This window comes from Carassius carassius, chromosome 17, assembly GCF_963082965.1.
Source record: "Carassius carassius chromosome 17, fCarCar2.1, whole genome shotgun sequence".
Classification (NCBI taxonomy): domain Eukaryota; kingdom Metazoa; phylum Chordata; class Actinopteri; order Cypriniformes; family Cyprinidae; genus Carassius; species Carassius carassius.
The window spans coordinates 22,627,841-22,643,367 of NC_081771.1; the positions used below are offsets into that span (position 1 = coordinate 22,627,841).

The 15,527-nt window shown below is 42.8% G+C and overlaps 1 protein-coding gene and 1 long non-coding RNA gene across 15 annotated transcripts in view; both read right to left on the reverse strand.

Moving 5' to 3' along the window:
* The window catches only part of LOC132160575 (cytosolic 10-formyltetrahydrofolate dehydrogenase-like), a 31,398-nt gene that overhangs the window by 10,810 nt on the left and 5,061 nt on the right, over positions 1 to 15,527 (reverse strand). The window contains exons 5-6 of the mRNA XM_059570220.1: positions 2,180 to 2,269; positions 1,917 to 2,057 (exon numbers count right to left, since the gene is read on the reverse strand). Coding sequence (XP_059426203.1) covers positions 1,917 to 2,057; positions 2,180 to 2,269 — 231 coding nt within the window. The remainder of the gene's footprint in view (positions 1 to 1,916; positions 2,058 to 2,179; positions 2,270 to 15,527) is intronic.
* Positions 3,610 to 14,744, reverse strand: LOC132161325 (uncharacterized). 14 transcript variants are annotated; one of them, XR_009438141.1, is made up of 8 exons: positions 14,573 to 14,744; positions 6,693 to 6,792; positions 6,204 to 6,336; positions 5,952 to 6,072; positions 5,427 to 5,873; positions 5,215 to 5,323; positions 4,727 to 5,133; positions 3,610 to 4,633 (listed from the first exon to the last, which is right to left on the reverse strand). It is a non-coding gene; the product is annotated as an uncharacterized LOC132161325 (long non-coding RNA). The 14 variants fall into 14 exon arrangements; XR_009438134.1 differs by having other exon boundaries at positions 4,727 to 5,607; positions 5,761 to 5,873; XR_009438140.1 differs by having other exon boundaries at positions 4,727 to 5,323.

Here is a 15,527-nt window from a genome sequence, read left to right on the forward strand (position 1 = left end):
TGCAACCAGCCTCTAGTGGCCAGTCGATGAATTACAGTTTAGGTCACTTCCGTATTAGTGATGGGAAGTTTAATACAGTAACCCAAATACAGTAACAATTATGCACCCAAATACAGTAACAGCAATAATGTGCATATGAGGATTTAAGTCTTGAAGATATAAAGTAAATAAATTAGGTGTCATCAGCGCAGAAACCATGATCCACTTACTAGGCTATACATAATCCATTGTGATGTATTTGTTATTAAATGAACTTACGTTTCGCCAGATTGCTCTTCATTCAAGCCCTCGGTTTACCCGCGCTCATAACATAAGCACAGATTCAGTTCAGAATCAATCACCAAAAGAACCAGTTCAGTTCAGACGCGCTGTGAGTCAGTCGGCTTCACAGTGGATCACGCATGCGCAGTATCATCAGCCCCTCGGTTCTCGAATCGGACACGTCCGAAAGAAACGGTTTTCGGTTCAGTGTACTGATGATCCGAAAACCGATGCAACCGGTTCTTGACTCGAGAACGAGAATCGCTCTAACCGGCACGTGCTGCAGTTCAGTTTCATCAGCTGCTCTACTCATGTTCATGTTCTGTTTACTACAAACTCAATCTGTGAATGTGTCATCATTAACTATAAATACAGTACAGATATTTCATAAATCATCCCTTATTCCTATTAAACATAGAGTCTTTAGAGTCTTAATTATTGTCCAACTTCCCTGAAAACCCCTTTGGGCTATACATAATCTACAATATACAGATTAGAAACAAGTTATTAAAATAAGTTATTTTAAAATCACACTTTCTGATGTTTAACAAAATACTTGAAAAATTACACGTATGCGCAGTATCATCAGTTCATCGGTTCTCAAATCGTGGATGGTGGACTGATGACAGCTCACTCAGGGTGAGGCTAAGGTAAGACAGTCTGTGCTGAAACGCCACTCTCAATAAAACTATGAAAAAAACTATAGAACAAAAGAAGTGGGAGAGGCCTGTCTGTGTGATGTCACAAAGACAGGCTTTTGAGATCGGCTCGATTTGAGAAAGGGGTAAAGATTTTAGTAGATTAAAAACACTGGTTGGATTTTTATCATTATAGGGTGGTTGTGTACACACACTGCCAACACACATTTCAGTTCAAACTTGTAAAAGTGCATCTAGCATCTGATGACCCCTTTAAATTTCTATACATTTTACACTTTTTCTAAGTAATACAAAGGCTGTTTGTCAAGTCCACACAAAACCTAGTACTGATCATCAAGAGACCCTCATGACAAAAACATTTTGACTCAGTACATCATTTCTGAGATGTATTTCGGTTTAGCATGTTTGCACTAAAAATGCTTCTGTTGCTAGAGGCTTAAACCTAACTGTGCTATCTGTGACTGAAGAAGTTGACATTTCACTCCAAAGCAATTGCATCCACAGCATCAACAAGATCTATTCTTCCGAATTTGTCTATTTTGGCCATGGTCTCTTCAAATGTGCTTGGACCGTGATGATTGCAGCTTGCACTTAAAAGGACAGTTCTGCCAAGTTGTGTTGCCATTTACTCAACCTTGTTTCATTCCAAAAGGGTATCACACTTTCTTTTGTTGTATAGTTTTTTCACCATACAAATCATTTTTATATTTTTTCGTTTCATAGTTACCAATATTCTTCTTTTGTTATCAGTAGAAGAAGTCAACACATACTGGTTTAAGACAACATGCATATGAGGTATTATTGGGTGAACTATCCCTTTAAATTAGGTTGGCCAAGTCACAGATCCCCTCAACTACTCAGGCTAGCACAAATGAATCCTGCCTAAAATAGGTGGTAATATATTAACTATGTTTTGTGCCTTTTTCTTTTTTTTTATCGTGATCAAGTTTAGCAATTTTAATAGCATACATTTAAAATATATCTGCATGTCCTTACCATCTTGCCATCATTCCCAAAAAGAACAAGGCCATTTTTGGTAACCAGACCTGGTCGACTTGCTCCAGGGATTTCCAGAGGTTGACCATTACTTGAAGAATGATCATTTTCCAACAGTGTTGATCCATAAAATGAAACATTCTATCAGAAGAATTAAAACAATACTGTTGCAGCAGGAGAAGTTTTTGCACATAATTTAATGCATTTTACTTACGAGTCTCTGCATGTGTCCCTTACTGTCGTGTGTTAATTAAAACACTCACTTTGCAATCAATCTCTGCCCAGGCTCCAGGTACTCTGTCATTTCCTCTGATCCAGTTATGAATGGCTTCTGCTGGCTGGTTCCAGTCAATCTATAATAATAATAATAATAATAATAATAATAATACATTTTATTTATAATGCGCCATGCACATGGTCAAAAGCGCTACAACATACATAAAAAATAGTCAATCAAAAAAAAAAGAAAAAAGTATTAAAAAACAAATACACAATTTATAAATTAAAAGCTTGAGTAAAAAGATGTGTCTGAAGAAGTTTTTTTTTAAACAATCCACAGAAGCAGCATCCCTGATAGACGCAGGTAATGTATTCCAGAGCCATATAGAGAGAGAGTTGCGACAACGGAAGTTCGAAATGTCTGGTTGTCACGTGATTCATGTAGACTTCAGATAGTTCCAGGAAGTTCGTTTGGGGCCATTCAAACTGATAGAGAAAAGTGACAGAACTGCGATTTCTGGTAAATAGGAGTCAATAAATGCATTTTATCCTATATATTTATACAAAACACACCGACATATGTATGTAGCATAATTATGTACTTACAGCGATGTTTTTATAATATCAAATCAGGTCATTTCTGAGGATTAGTTACCGTTATTTGCCGTTATTTTAAAAACTCATTTCAGGCTAACGTTAAGTTGTATAAACACGGGTTGCTGTTGCCTTTTTATGTTACACATTATTCTTTTTTTCACTGATCTCATGTTAACTAATGTCATATTGATGACTTTAGGACTTTCAGATAGTACAGAGACAGGCTGGTGACAGGTGATTTTCAGCTCGCACTGCACAATGGGTCAATTAACTATAAGCAGCAGTAATTAGCATTTTAAGTAAATGTAAAATGAAGCTTATTGTTTACAATTCATACAATTACATATAGTAATATAATTGTGTATTATAGATATTATTTATCTAATGTATAATTCTTACAATACTTATTCATATACACAATATATTCAGGTTTAAAACAACTTAAGCACACTCATATATAATCATGTACACTGCCATTCAAAAGTAATGATGCTGAAAATTTAGCTTGGCATCACAGGAGTAAATTAAATTTTAAAATAGAAAACTGTTATTTTAAATTGTAATTATATACTATGAGATTACTTTTTCTTTGTATTTTTATTCAAATAAATGCAATTAACTATTTAAAAGGAATTCATGAATACATTCCTAATAAATTGAATAGCATGCCAAGCATTTTGTATGTGTCCATTCTTTCATGTTGCCCTTGCATAGTCTCCAACATGGTTTGCTGTGCTGCATGGGGATGCTCCACTCGGTCAGAGGAAGGTGTGCGAATGTATGGCTTCCCCGCTGAAATGGAGAGGAGAAAAAAATGGTTGACTCAAAACAGCAGCAGCAATTAAAAATATAAATAAAAATTACAACAACAAAAATATTTGTGAGGTAATTATACTTAAATTTATTTGCACTTTTTACATGGAAAATTATTTACTGGAAATAAGGAACAAGCAAAGCCTTGCAAAACCCAGGGAGATGAGACTCATGGTGAGACATTGGAAGGGAGTCATTAGTGTTACCTATAATTGTGCATTTAACCACCATGTGATATGTACAGTATATGTGGGTAGACAAAAAAAAAGAAAAAAGTTTTGTGTGGAAACTAAACTCAAGTTACTCTGCAGGAACATTTTGAGGCAAACCAATTTGTCATGACCAAAAAATTCAAGAGTAAGCTGAGATCAGATGCTATTCCCACAATCTTTCTGCATCGTCCTGTGGTCAAAAAGAGGAGGGCCCCTGCTCCACGATGCACCCTTAGACCTGTAGACATACAGCAAATCACTGTTGATCACAGCTATAGTATTACAGGTGATATATATATATAATAAGTACAAACTCGTACTAGCTGAAGTAATATTTCTAATTTTGAAGTGATGTGATATTTTCAATATTTAAAATTAGCATTACAATGTATTCTGCCTCTATCAGTTTCAAAGGTTGAGGAAAAAAAGATTGAGGACACTCAGAGAAGGGAAAGTGACAGTGAAGAAAAAGAGGACATTGCTAGAGAGGAGAGACAGGGACAGCTGACACTAGCCAGTCAGCATGCAGCAAGTCAGTTAGCAGCCAGTCAGCATTCCAGTGAACCATCAGTCAGTTACCTGGGTCTATTAAAAAAATTGAAGAGACAAGAAAAAATATCAAAAAATGCAAAGTCAGCACTAAGAAAAATAAAGAATGAAAATGCAGCTCTCAAAAAAAGAATTAAAATTAGGGACAACATTTTAAAGAAATTTTTGTCAAAAGACCAAATTATGGCATTAGGAAGACGAACCACAAAATGTATGAAATGGAGCAATGAAACAATTAAGAAGGCATTGAAAATTCGCTTTGCAGCCGGTCCAACTGGTTAAAAGACCCTACAGGAATTGCAGATTCCCTTGCCAGCGATCAGAACCCTGCAAAGAAGGATGGAATGTATCAAATTTGAGCCTGGTATATTGACAGAGGTATTTGATTTTTTAAAACTGAAAGTAGATGGGTTGGCAGACCTTGAAAGGGAGTGTGTGCTGTCCTTGGATGAAATGGCAATCACTCCAAGTGTTGAGCTGCACATGCTGACAGGCAAACTCTATGGTGATGTCACTTTGCCGGTAACACAGGAGTAGCAACACATGCTTGTGTGTTTATGTTGGCTGGAAACACAACTCGCTGGAAACAAGTAGTGGCATATCATTACAGTGGCAATTCTACCAATGGAGCAGAATACAAGCCAATAATTACAGAATTAATAGAGAGGGCAGCATCCATAGGGCTACATGTGCTTGCTGTCACCACCGATATGGGTAGCCCTAACCAGGCCATGTGGAAATCCTTTGGGGTCGACCACACCAAAACATCTGTGCCGCATCCAACAACACCGGATAGGTGTCTCCATTTCATGCCTGATGTCCCACATCTGGTGAAACACTAAAAAGTGCCCTTGTCCGTGGACAGGTGTTAACAATTCCAAAGAATGTGGTTAACAAAGAGAACCTACCTTCCAATGAGGTTTCAGTGGTCCCTATTAAGGACTTATTGTCCTTTCAAGAAGGGATGGCATTAAAAGTAGCTCCCCATCTATCAGCTGCAGCCATTGAGCCAAACCACTTTGAAAAAATGAAGGTTGGTCCTGCTCTTAATGTATTTAGTAAGGCAACAAGTGCTGGACTGAAGTATATGGTGCAGCAAGAAAACCGCCCTCTCTCCTACCTGACTACAGCGTGGTTCCTGGAGCAAGTGGATCATTGGTTTGATCTTATGTCATCTCGCCATCCAATTACAGCACTGAGCAGGGTCAAGATAGAGGAGTATGAAAAGGCCATAATCTTCCTACAGGATATCATCCATCTATTCTATGGGATGAAGATTGGTCATAAGGGAGTTTGGAAGCCTGTTCAAAAAGGGGTGATAATGGCAACCAAATCAGTTTTGGGCATACAGGAAGAGATGCTGACACGAGGACACAGGTTTGTGTTAACTTCAAGGTTCACACAAGACTGTCTTGAAAATACATTCAGCTGTGTGAGGTCTAAAAATCCCATACCAACTCCAGTGGAATTCCATCATGCACTGAGAATCATATCAGTAGGGCAGTTCCTCACCACCATCACGTCTGGGAGCTACCAGGAAGATGACAGTAGCTTTTTGGCAGACTTCCTGGAAACAGTGAAACAAAACGTCACTCCATCAGTCAGAGTGGAACAGCTGATGGTGGAGAACAGAACAGCACCTGACCTCACAAAAACAGAGAAATGTATTCTCTTCCATCTCGCAGGCTACATTGTCCAAAAATTAATCAGATTTGCCAGCATCTGTGGAAAATGCAAAACTGCAACACGGCAAACTGATGACAATCCTGCTGGAAATAACAGTATCTTACTAAACTTAAAAGAATTCAAGGCAGGTGCTCTTTGTCGTCCCTCCCAATAAGCCTATGACTTCACCCAACAAATTGAGAAACTATTTAGGTTCAAGAGTAGTTCCTACCTCATGGAGCTCCCCAATGCAGTGGATGTGTTGGAGAAAGAAGCTCAGTCACTCTCCAGCAGGCTTCCATCATGCTGTGGAGTAGAAGGAAAAATCTCCAAAAGATTTATACGGCTGAGGTTGAGGATTGAGGCTAAAAAAATACGAAATTACAGAAAAAAACAACACTTAAATGATGGACATCTTGGAAGCAAAAGCCAATCTAAAAAGAGGAAAAGGACCAACAGTAGCTAAGCTTCAACAACCAGCAAACAGCTCCTCCACCTTCCAGCACCCAGCCAACACTAATCCTCCACCTACCAGTCCAGCACCCAGCCAACATCACTGACCCACAGCCTATAACATCATTGGTCCTCACTGCAGTATGATTCCTTAAATTATTATTCATAATATGTATTTCATGTTTAGTTTAGTATGATTCCTTAAATAAAACAGCAGTACAATACACATTTAGCACACTACTTTATTACTGGTTTATTTGAAACATACCTTTTGTTTTCATTCTCACCATGGTCCCCTCAGTACTCCTGACCTGCATCATTACTGATGCTCCATCACAGAACAGTCCTGTGGTGAAGAACCACTAATCCTTCACCTACCAGCACCCACAGTATGTTACATTTATACACTAACAAGTTTAAGTATATAATACAGTAATAAAATACATGTTAAGTATGATTACTTCTATAATACAGTAGTATTATATAATATAGACAGGTAATAGTCAATTGAATCACAATGCCTAATAACACTCCACCCATGTTTTTGCAAACTCAATTCACTCTAAATTTATATCAGTAGGGTGCATTTTATTATTAAGAAATTTAATTATTTAATACGTGTAATAAGGAACAAACTTTATAACCTAATTTTTACCACTTCCACTTGACGCTGTCACAATATGAACATGTACTATATGAATATGAACTAATATGTAACTGTAATGGGGCTCTGGTTATGAAAATTAGTCAACGATATGGGGTGTCTAGTCAGGACACGGAAGGCAGAGATATATGTTGAAGGCTTTAATATATCACTTTGGAATACAGATATATCACTTCTGGAATACAGATGCACACTTTGGGAATACAGATGCGATGCACAGGCACTATTTCTTATGGTTTTACAGTGTAGGTGTGGTTCTAAATGAAAGGAAATAAACATCAATATTACTTCCATAAACACAATTTAGTTAACTGAATAACTATCTCTAGTCACTTAAACAAGCAGTGCTAAACATGTCCCGAAACGTAACCACAATGGGAATAACATATAAGTCACACATACAACAGATATAAAGGCTGTCAATGACTATCAACGTTAACATAAATTACTAATATAAACTATAATCTATATGATATAGTTCCAACTTACTTGTGGTCACTGACGCACACGAACACAATGCGAAGATTAGCTCAACTGAAACTGAAACTAAACTGACAGCCGTTCTCTACAAGCCAGGGCATGTCGCAACATGTCAGAAAAAAGGCGTGGTCTGAACGAACACTCGCTGTACATACTCTGTCCATATTCACATCACTTGAGCCTTTTGCACAGCCGCCCCATAATTCACGGTGTGAATTATCTCCTGGAGAGGCTCAACTACCCACAGGAGCTGCTGTCGAGGCATTATCCGGTATGGCTGGCAGCTCAATGAGCTTGGCCACTGGTCTGGTGTAGGTCCTCCCATCTACCTGCACCTCAACAGTCCTCACTTTCCCATCGACACTCCTAATGGTCTTTGTGACTCGTCCCACGGGCCACAATGCACGAGGTAACCTTTGGTCAATTACCATCACCACTGTACCCACAGTGAGGTTCTCTGTGTCCTTTACCCATTTCTGCCTTGATTGCAAGAAAGGCAAGTAGTTCCGTATGAAATGCGTCCAAAACTGGTCAGCTAACACCTGACTGTGCCGCCATCTTCTTCGACTGAGAATCTCAGACTCAGGGTACACCACCTGAGGAAGCGAAGAGTCGGGCCGCCCCATGAGGAGGTAATTGGGGGTCACGGGATCCACATCGGCTACATCTGTCGACACATAGCCCAGTGGCTTGGAGTTGAGGATTCCCTCCACCTCAATCAGGACTGTCTGCAAGACTTCTTCGGTCACTGTCTGTGCTCCCAGAGTAACATAGAGTGCAGCCTTAATGGATCTGACTTCCCGCTCCCAGGCTCCACCAAAGTGAGGTGCATTTGGTGGGTTGAACTGGAAACGGATCTGATGCTTAGCCAACTTAGTCTGCAGCTCCACACACATGGCCTCAAAACTTGCCTTGAGCTCGTGCTCCCCTCCGCGGAAGTTGGTCCCACAGTCAGAGAGAAGCTCGAAGGGAGTTCCCCGTCTAGCCACGAACCTTCTGAGTGACATAAGGAACGAGTCGGTATCCATGTTGGGCAGCACATCGAGGTGAATGCACCTGGTGGTCATACACTTAAAAACAATTCCCCATCTCTTTTCCATACTCCGACCTCGCTTGACCTGGAATGGGCCAAAGCAGTCTACTCCTGTTGAATAAAATGGAGGCTTCAGGAGGCGGAGACGACAAGGGGGCAGATCTGCCATCTTAGGAATCGTAGGCTTTGCTCTCCATTTCTGGCACTCCGGGCAGGATCTCTGATGACGACGCACAGCTTCTCGGCCTTGGAGGATCCAAAACTTGCGCCTGAGCTCTGCGAAGACCCTCTCCGATCCAGAATGGTGTAACTTGTTGTCGTACTGTCGTATGATAAGTTTGGTAATATGGTGCTTGGGTTCCAGCACAATTGGGTGTACGACATCATCTTCCAGACTAGTAGAACGGCGCAGCCTACCACCTACTCGGATAAGGCCCCTAGAGACATCGTACTCTGGAGCAAGTGACAAGAGCCTACTGCTGGATGGAAGTGCTTTCCCTGTTTGTAGGCACTTGACTTCGTCTGGAAAGCTATCATATTGTGCTCTCTGAAGGATTCTGAGTTCTGCTTCTGCGTAGTCATCTGCACTGAGGGCGCTTGATTGGGAGGCCGCCCCATGCAGTGACCTACTCGTTGCCTCAAGGAGATCTTCGAAGGTAGAGTGGTCTTCAGTGGCTGGGATCTCTGGAGCCGTAATGGTTGACATAATGCCACAGAACGCAGACCTCTTCATCTCTGTCTCATCTGTGACCTCCACGAAAGAAGTTGTGGCTGGCCATCTTTCACGTGATAGCCGAAGGAAGGCAGGACCTTGGCTGAATTGGTTTGGCTTGGCTAGGTTGGATAGTGTCATCCCTCTGGTGATAGCATCCGCGGGGTTATTCTTTGTGTCCACATACCTCCATGACCGGTGATCCGTCAGCTCCTGAATCTCAGATACACGAGTCCCTACAAACACCTTGTATCTGCAGGACTCTGACTGTATCCAGGCAAGTACTGTGGTGGAGTCAGACCACAGCACTGTGTCCCTCAACTGAAGGGTGAGCTCTCTCTGGATCATCTGGGCAAGCTGAGCTCCGGTAAGGGCGGCACAGAGCTCAAGGCGTGGCATTGACTGTTGTTTCTTCGGTGCCACTCTTGAACGTGCCAGCACAAAGGCTACATGGACTTGGCCGTGAGGATCCTCACCACGTAGGTAAGCAACTGACCCGTAGGCGGACTCTGATGCATCACAGAATACATGAAGCTCGAGGGTGATGGCACTTACATCCACGTCCAGTGGGAAGTAACTCCGGGTGAGACTAACCGTTGAGAGCTGAGGGAGCTCTTCTTCCCATGAAGTCCAGGCTTGCAGGAGGTCGACCGGTAAGTTTGGGTCGTCCCAGTCGCGGTCTTTGGCCCACAGTCTCTGGACCAAAACTTTGGCCCTTGTCGTGAAAGGCAGGATATGACCTAGGGGATCATACTGGCTTGCTAATATCTAATAGATATTTCGCATGGTCGTCTGGCTTGGGAAAACCGGGCGATGCCTGTAATGGAGTGTATCCTCCATGAAGTGCCAACTGAGGCCTAGCGTCATTTCTTGAGCTTCACCATGCGTCTGAGAAACCCATCTTTCGCTGCTGTCAGACTTGGCTTCCTTAGGCAAGTTGCGAATCACCTCTGGCTGGTTACTGGCCCATTGACGAATATCGAAGCCACCTGCAGCTAGAATGGTTCTAAGCTTCGTCACGAGGTTCCTGGCTTCTACTACGGTGGGTAGACTCTGCAGGCAATTGTCGACGTAGAAACACTGTTCCACACTGTGGCGGACATTTTCTCCTGATTGACTTGACTCATTGATGTGTTTCTGAAGAGCAAAGATCGCGCAGCAGGGACTGCACATCGTCCCGAACGGCAGAACCTCCCACTGGTACACTGATGGCTGTTTGTCCGTTTTTAGATCCCTCCAAAGGAACCTCAGCAAAGGCTTGTCTCTGTCCAGCAGGCGGACCTGGTGAAACATCCCTTTAATGTCTCCACTTACTGCGACTCGATGCTCCCTGAAGCGCAGGAGGACTCCAAGGAGTGAGGGTCCTAAGGCTGGACCAGGAAGGAGGTAGTTATTCAAACTTTGTCTGCCAAGCTGGAAGCTGCAGTTGAAAACAATCCGCTCCTTGCCATTGTGTATGACCATGTGATGGGGCAGGAACCACGACTCCTTGGATGAGTCCACCTCACAGAAGTCAATCTTGGTGGCGTACCCAGCAATCTCAAGTTTCTTGATCTCCTCCTGGTAGGTAGATGCACGCAGTGGATCTTGTACTAACCTCTTCTCTGTGTTTCGCAGGTTCTTCATCACGACTTCCTTTGAAACTTGCAGCTTGGGCATGTTTGGGACTCGTAGAAGGGGTGTAGCGTACCGATGCACTCCGTTTACTTCTACACGGATGGTCTCGGCCTCTAATAGGTCCACTGAGTACTTGTCCTGTCTGGATCTGGTCACCAATCTCTCACTTTTGAAAGGTAGTGTATCTAACTGCCACAACCGTTCAACTTGACTGAACAGCTCAGCAGAAGGGGAGGAAACTGTGGTGAACAAGCACTGTGTGGGGGGAAGCTGTTGCTGCAGGTATTTTGCTGGACCCTGAAGTGTCCAACCGAGCTTAGTCTTGACTGCTGCAGGACCACCAGGGGGACCAAGATGCACTGGCTCAATCGGAACGATCAGATCAGCATTATCCGATCCAATCAGGAGGGTTGGCTGAACACCATCGATGGGTGGGATTGCCAGACCTCGTAGATGGCGATATCTTCTCTGGAGCTGGGTAACCGGGTAACTGTACTGAGAGAGGCCTAGGTGTTCACCTGTGAATGCGCCTTGAATGGAGAACCTTTTTGTTGGTTGGGAAGCTGGAGTGATCGTAAAGGACACACGTGAGCCTGACAGTATCTTGATGTCTTGGCGGATAGTACGGAGTGTGAGGTCTTCTACTTGACCCTGTACTCCTAGGTGGCGTGCTGCAGATGAAAGCAGAATGGTTCTCTCAGAGCCATCATCCAGCACTGCATACGTGTCAAGCACTTTATCCTGGTATTGCAAATTGACTCTGACAATCTTTAACAGCACCTGGCTATATCTATTTGGCTGATCCAGGTAGTGAGTCTCTGCCGTCGATGTGATGGTGGGCTCGTTCCCACTCCTCTGGTTGACCTCGTGAAGGACAGAGAGGTGTTTCGACTTACAAAGGTGACACGGCTTCTTGAGGTCACAAGCAGAAGCTAGGTGAGAACGTCCACATCTCCAGCACCTCCTCTTGACTTTAATCCAGTCCACCATCTCTGATTTGGTAAGTCTAGCGAAGCTCTCACATTGGCTGAGGTAGTGTTCTGCCTCACAGTAAGGGCAGGATATCTTACCCTTCCCTTGGGTTCGCATAGAATGAGCTGCTTGAGAGGGCGTGTCGGATGGATGGTTACTTGAACTGTCTATCCCATGCATAACCGTAGTAATCTTAACCTTGGACTTCTGCTGCTTAAATTCCCTCTTATCCTTCTCACTGTGAGCTTGAAGTGAGGGCTCAATGTCCAGGCATCTGACTTCTGCCTTCAGCCACTCTGAAAATTCAATGAGCGTTAGCTTCAGTTTATCCGGGTCCTTCCTATACTGTTGACGACGAAATCTCTCTTGCTGGTGCTTGGGGAGCCTGCTTAGAAGGCGCTTCACATTGGAGCCGCAGTGGAGTTCCTCATGGCCTTCACCTCGGAGAGCTTTCAGCATCCCTACCAGCGACTGCACTCTGATGGAGAACTCGTCGAGAGCTCTATCATCTCGGATGGGGGGTAGACGTTCCATGTCCTCTATCTCCTTCAGCACAAACTGATATGGACGTCCATAGCGTTCATCCAGTGCTTTCAGAGCTTCAGAGTAGGGCATACTAGACTCTGCATGAGCTAGCACTAGGCGATGTGCATGTGGCACCTTGACATGCTTCAGCAAGATGGCATACTTGTAATGCTCGGACTGAGAAGGATGGAGGAGTGTACTAAGGGAAAGGCGTAGCTCCACATATTGAGCTCTGTCCTCCTTGGTAAAGTCAGGAAATGTTGGGCCTTCTATATTGGGGGGTGTATGCTGATATCCAGTGGATGGATAATGGGCCAGCATGGCTGGATTCCCTTGGTAGAAAGGTTGGGGTACATAAGGAGGCTGAGGTATTGACTGGTGCACGGGTAAAGGCATCATCTGATCGAAAGCTGGATTTCCATGTAGCGATCTGGGAGGAGCCACATGTGAGAGATGTGATGTATGAGGCTCAGGTGGCACCAGATGTGGATTTTCCAACTGAGGCTCCCTACCTTTCTCGTATTGGCTGCCGGGTGCCGCTGCACTGGGCTCACAATTACCCGATATAGGGTAGGACGAGAGTGAGCTATATGATGTGGCATTTCTTAATAAGCCTACTGATGGCTGTAGACCCTGGGTTGACTCTCTGGGATAACTGGGCTGAAGGTGAGCTGGTGGATCATGTTCAGAATCCTGCTTGATAGCTTGAACACCATAGCGTGGAACGAGCGTATGCTGAGGGGGTTGAGTGACTCGGCTGAGAGACGGAGGAAGTGTCATTTGTTCTAGCTGATGGGTTAGTTCTGCAGCTACACTTGGGTGATCCTCAGTTCTGTGTTGGTGAGGAACAAGGGTTGGCAAAGGCTGTGGTTCACCTCCTCTGTCTGGGTAGAGTTGGCGTACTGGGGTCTGATGCCGTATTGACCTCCTTGACGACTGAGCTGAGGTCCGAGGGGAATGATGCTGCAGGAAAAACTCCAAAAGCTCTGTTTGTTTCTTAGCAGTTTCACTCTGTTGCCGCGCTGTCTCCAAGGCTTGATGAACAATGGCTTCATTTGCATTATGCATTGGTGACATTGAGGATATGCTTCTAGCAGGACTGCGTAGCTCCCTCTCCTCTTCGTGCCTGTGCATCTGCGCTAAGCTATGCTGATCTGAATATTCGACTAAAAAATCATCCAGATATCTTGGGCGTTGCAGTGAGCGTTTGGGGCGCACTGGCGAAACAGGGAGGCTGATTCCTTCTTTACTGGTTGCCATATCATTGACACTCTCCGGCTCGAAGGACCATAAATTGTAATGGGGCTCTGGTTATGAAAATTAGTCAACGATATGGGGTGTCTAGTCAGGACACGGAAGGCAGAGATATATGTTGAAGGCTTTAATATATCACTTTGGAATACAGATATATCACTTCTGGAATACAGATGCACACTTTGGGAATACAGATGCGATGCACAGGCACTATTTCTTATGGTTTTACAGTGTAGGTGTGGTTCTAAATGAAAGGAAATAAACATCAATATTACTTCCATAAACACAATTTAGTTAACTGAATAACTATCTCTAGTCACTTAAACAAGCAGTGCTAAACATGTCCCGAAACGTAACCACAATGGGAATAACATATAAGTCACACATACAACAGATATAAAGGCTGTCAATGACTATCAACGTTAACATAAATTACTAATATAAACTATAATCTATATGATATAGTTCCAACTTACTTGTGGTCACTGACGCACACGAACACAATGCGAAGATTAGCTCAACTGAAACTGAAACTAAACTGACAGCCGTTCTCTACAAGCCAGGGCATGTCGCAACATGTCAGAAAAAAGGCGTGGTCTGAACGAACACTCCATACTCTGTCCATATTCACATCACTTGAGCCTTTTGCACAGTAACGTTAGCTAACTTTCCCCACCCTGCAAAAAATGTTTAGGCTCATTTTCTCATTTTACAATTAATAGGGTGTTCGTTACTAACTTTATTCAGCTCCAATTCTAGCCTAATCTGTTAGTTATCTGATAACATCCCTTAAATCTACTCATTTAATGATTAATAATCTACTAGAAGGTTTTAATTTACAAGTTACTGTTATTTAGATGTACTTATAATATACAATGTTATTATTTAAACGTCTTACCTATTAAAAGTGCGTCGCAAACAGTTTGTTCTGCTGCATCTCTACGGCGCGGCATCGGTTTGCTGCTACTTCCCGGGAACTATTGAGAGGCTCCACAAGCTGCCATTGCTGTAAAAAAAGCGTTCCATTGGAGTCAATGGAGTTGTCGCAACTCTCTCTCTATATGGCTCTGATGTATTCCATAACTTAGGCGCATTACAGGAAAAGGCCTTTCCCCCCATAGTTTTTTAATTTACAACGAGGCTGACATAGAGAGAGAGAGTGCAGTTGCTGGAGTGTAATGTGATGGCGTGATGAGGTAAGTTAGAAATGGGTCGATAATTTGACATGTCAGTGATATCACTACCAGCTTTTTTAAGAACTGGCATAACTGCAGCCATTTTTAGAGCAGAAGAGACATTCCCTGTAATGAGTGAGGCATTTACAATGGTAGTGATGACATTTTTAATGAAAATTTTTAAAACAGTCGTAAGGGAGTGGATCAAGTATGCAAGTTTAGAAATAAAATCAGAGTCAACAGCATTGAAACTTGAAAAACAAGACCAGAGAGATTAGCAGGATGCAACTCAACAAGCTCAGGAGCAACCTCACAAGCAATAGCGTTATGGATATTCTCAAATTTAGTTGAAAAATAATTGAGACGCATTACACTGCTCATTGGTGGAACAGTTAAAGTCATTAGGAGGTTTGATTAGATTATTGACTGCTCTAAACAGAACACGGGGATAAGAGATGTTGCTACTAATAAAAGTAGAATAATATGCCCCTTTTGCAGCTTTGAGAGCATTTGATACTCAATCTGATGCTGATTAAACATTAATCTGTGAACTGTTAGACCAGATTTTTTATATTTCCGTTCCAACTGCCTGACTAACGACTTAAATTTGCGCAACTCAGATGTGTACCAGGGAGATGCAACATTATACTGGTCAATAGAGGCTGGTAAAT